At 49.0% G+C, this 2,337-nt stretch overlaps 1 protein-coding gene across 1 annotated transcript; it reads right to left on the reverse strand.

Annotated features, from left to right (window-relative positions):
* Positions 1 to 206: 206 nt before the first annotated feature.
* Positions 207 to 917, reverse strand: LOC143023151 (uncharacterized). The gene has a single exon (XM_076181664.1). The coding sequence runs from the start codon at positions 915 to 917 to the stop codon at positions 207 to 209; it is 711 nt and encodes a 236-aa protein (XP_076037779.1).
* Between the last annotated feature and the right edge of the window lie 1,420 nt (positions 918 to 2,337).

Below are 2,337 nucleotides of genomic sequence, written 5' to 3' on the forward strand. Positions count from 1 at the left end.
GGCGCATCCTCCAATACCTCCTCCTCGTAGCGCTGCATGGCCATTTCCGCCAAAACCACCCAAATTGGAGAGCCCATAGGCGTCCCAACCTTTTGATGAAATATTTTATCCCTGAACTTGAAAAAGGTTGAGTCCAGACACAAATAGACCAGCCCCATCAATTCCTTTGCCGTCAGTTTTGACTTATCTAGGAATTCGAGGTTACCCTACACCCTTGACATAGCAGCCTGCCTTATTAGACCCTGTGGTAATAACGTCAACATGGCTTTGACATCAAACGACACCAAGCAATCATCCTCACCCAAGCTGACTCCTCTAAGTCTCTCTACGAAGTCTGCCGAGTTGCTAAGCATCCTCTCTGAGCTTTCCACTAGAGGCCTCAGACCTTTGGCCAAATCCCTCGCCAACTTGTAAGTAGACGAGCCCCTGAAAGCAATAATGGGCCTTAGGGGTACCCCTTCTTTGTGCACCTTGGGAAGTCCATAAAACTTGGGGATCGTGGAGTCCCCCGGCCTCATCCTGGTACATTCCCGTTCCGTAATTAACCTCGCCTCTTTTAATTTCTTCAATTCTCCCTCCACTTTCCTCTGCAACTTAGCAGCGGGGTCTGCTAATACTACTTCGTAAGTCTTCATGTCCTGAAGTGGTGTCATGGCCTTACCTTCATAGTCGCTCTTGTCCATAACCACCGTCGATCTGCCTTTGTCACTCGACAGTATCACTATGGACCGATCTCGTCTTAAGCCTGTCAAAGCCTTGGTCTCCTCCGTAGTGAGATTATGTCCCCGCACTGGTCTCCCCAGTGCTCCCACTATGCGCATCCTTGTGTCCTGTTTACCTTCCTCACTGCACGTCATCAAGTTGACTCCCGTTTCCACCGCAGCCAGGAATTCCTCTTCTCTCACACCTCCTTGCATGTTGAAGTTCAAACCCTTAGACAGGACCTTGGTCTCGGGTTCACTGAGTGGTCTACTCAAGAGGTTCCTAACCCACCTTTCCGGCTCCTACCGCCATTATCAGACACTAGGCGGCAGGAGCCGGAAAGGTGGGTTAGGAACCTCTCGAGTAGACCACTCAGTCAACCCGAGACCAAGGTCCTGTCTAAGGGTTTGAACTTCAACATGCACCTTTCCGGCTCCTGCCGCCATTATTAGACACTAGGCGGCAGGAGCCGGAAAGGTGGGTTAGGAACCTCTCGAGTAGACCACTCAGTCAACCCGAGACCAAGGTCTTGTCTAAGGGTTTGAACTTCAACATGCAAGGAGGTGTGAGAGAAGAGGAATTCTTCTTATAACAATATCTTCGTTTTCCCGGAGTTCTCTAGCGGCTTTCTTCAGGCTGGCATCAATCAGATGACTCCTGTAGGAACCTCGAGCCTCAACTGTCATGCCCTAAAAATGCCCAGCCCTCACCAGAAGAGAGTGGAGATAGAGGTTCTCCTTGAGAACATCTACGCTCTAGAACACGAGGGTAAAGTTTCTACTTCCCCCAACCTTTCTGTCGAATTGTTGGCCGAAGCAAGTCAATCTCGAGGTTCCTATAGGAGTCGTCTGATTGATGCCAGCCTGAAGAAAGCCGCTACAGAACTCCGGGAAAACGAAGACATTGTTATAAGAAGAGCCGACAAATCTCCTGTGTTCGCTCTCCTGCCAAAGTGTGAGTACTTACAAAAGATGGATATGATCTTGGGAGATGCCTCTAAATTTGAACGAATCTCCAGGGATCCTACCACCAACTTGAAATCTAAGGGTAATGCCATAATTGATGCCATTAACGCCAAAACCGGGGGAATCCACCTTTCCCGCATTTCTGGGGACCATGGTCCTGGCTATGCTTATGGCAATGTGAAAAAACATAAACCCAACTACCCGCTTAGACCTATTATCAGCCAAATCCCCACCCCGACCTACAACCTAGCAAAAACTCTAAACAGTCTTCTCTCTCCCTATACTCCCAGTACCTGCTTGCTCAGATCCCCTAAAGAGTTCATTGATCTACTCCACAGCAAAGAACCCACAGGCCTTATTGCATCTCTTGATGCCGAAAGCCTTTTTACTAACGTCCCCGTTGATGAGACAATAGACTTCATTTTGATTGAGGTCTACCGTTCCCACCATCAACACTTGGACATCCCGGAAAACCTGCTGCGTCTTCTGCTTGAAGCCTGCACCAAAGAATCTCCATTTCGTGGACCAGATGGAAAAATGTATAGGCAGGTGGACGGTGTGGCGATGGGGTCCCCACTTGGGGTCCTCTTTACCAACTTTTACATGGGCCTGGTGGAGAGAAGAGTTCTTTCTGTTCCCCATCTTCGTCCTTTCACTTATGGTAGATATG

The sequence above is a fragment of the Oratosquilla oratoria genome, unplaced genomic scaffold (genome assembly GCF_046742065.1).
Source record: "Oratosquilla oratoria isolate Oo_2021 unplaced genomic scaffold, ASM4674206v1 SCAFFOLD45, whole genome shotgun sequence".
Taxonomy (NCBI): Eukaryota; Metazoa; Arthropoda; class Malacostraca; order Stomatopoda; family Squillidae; genus Oratosquilla; species Oratosquilla oratoria.

Coding starts and splice junctions, on each gene's coding strand:
- LOC143023151 (XM_076181664.1), bottom strand. CDS start 917: ATGCAAGGAGGTGTGAGAGAAGAGGAATTCCTGGCTGCGGTGGAAACG.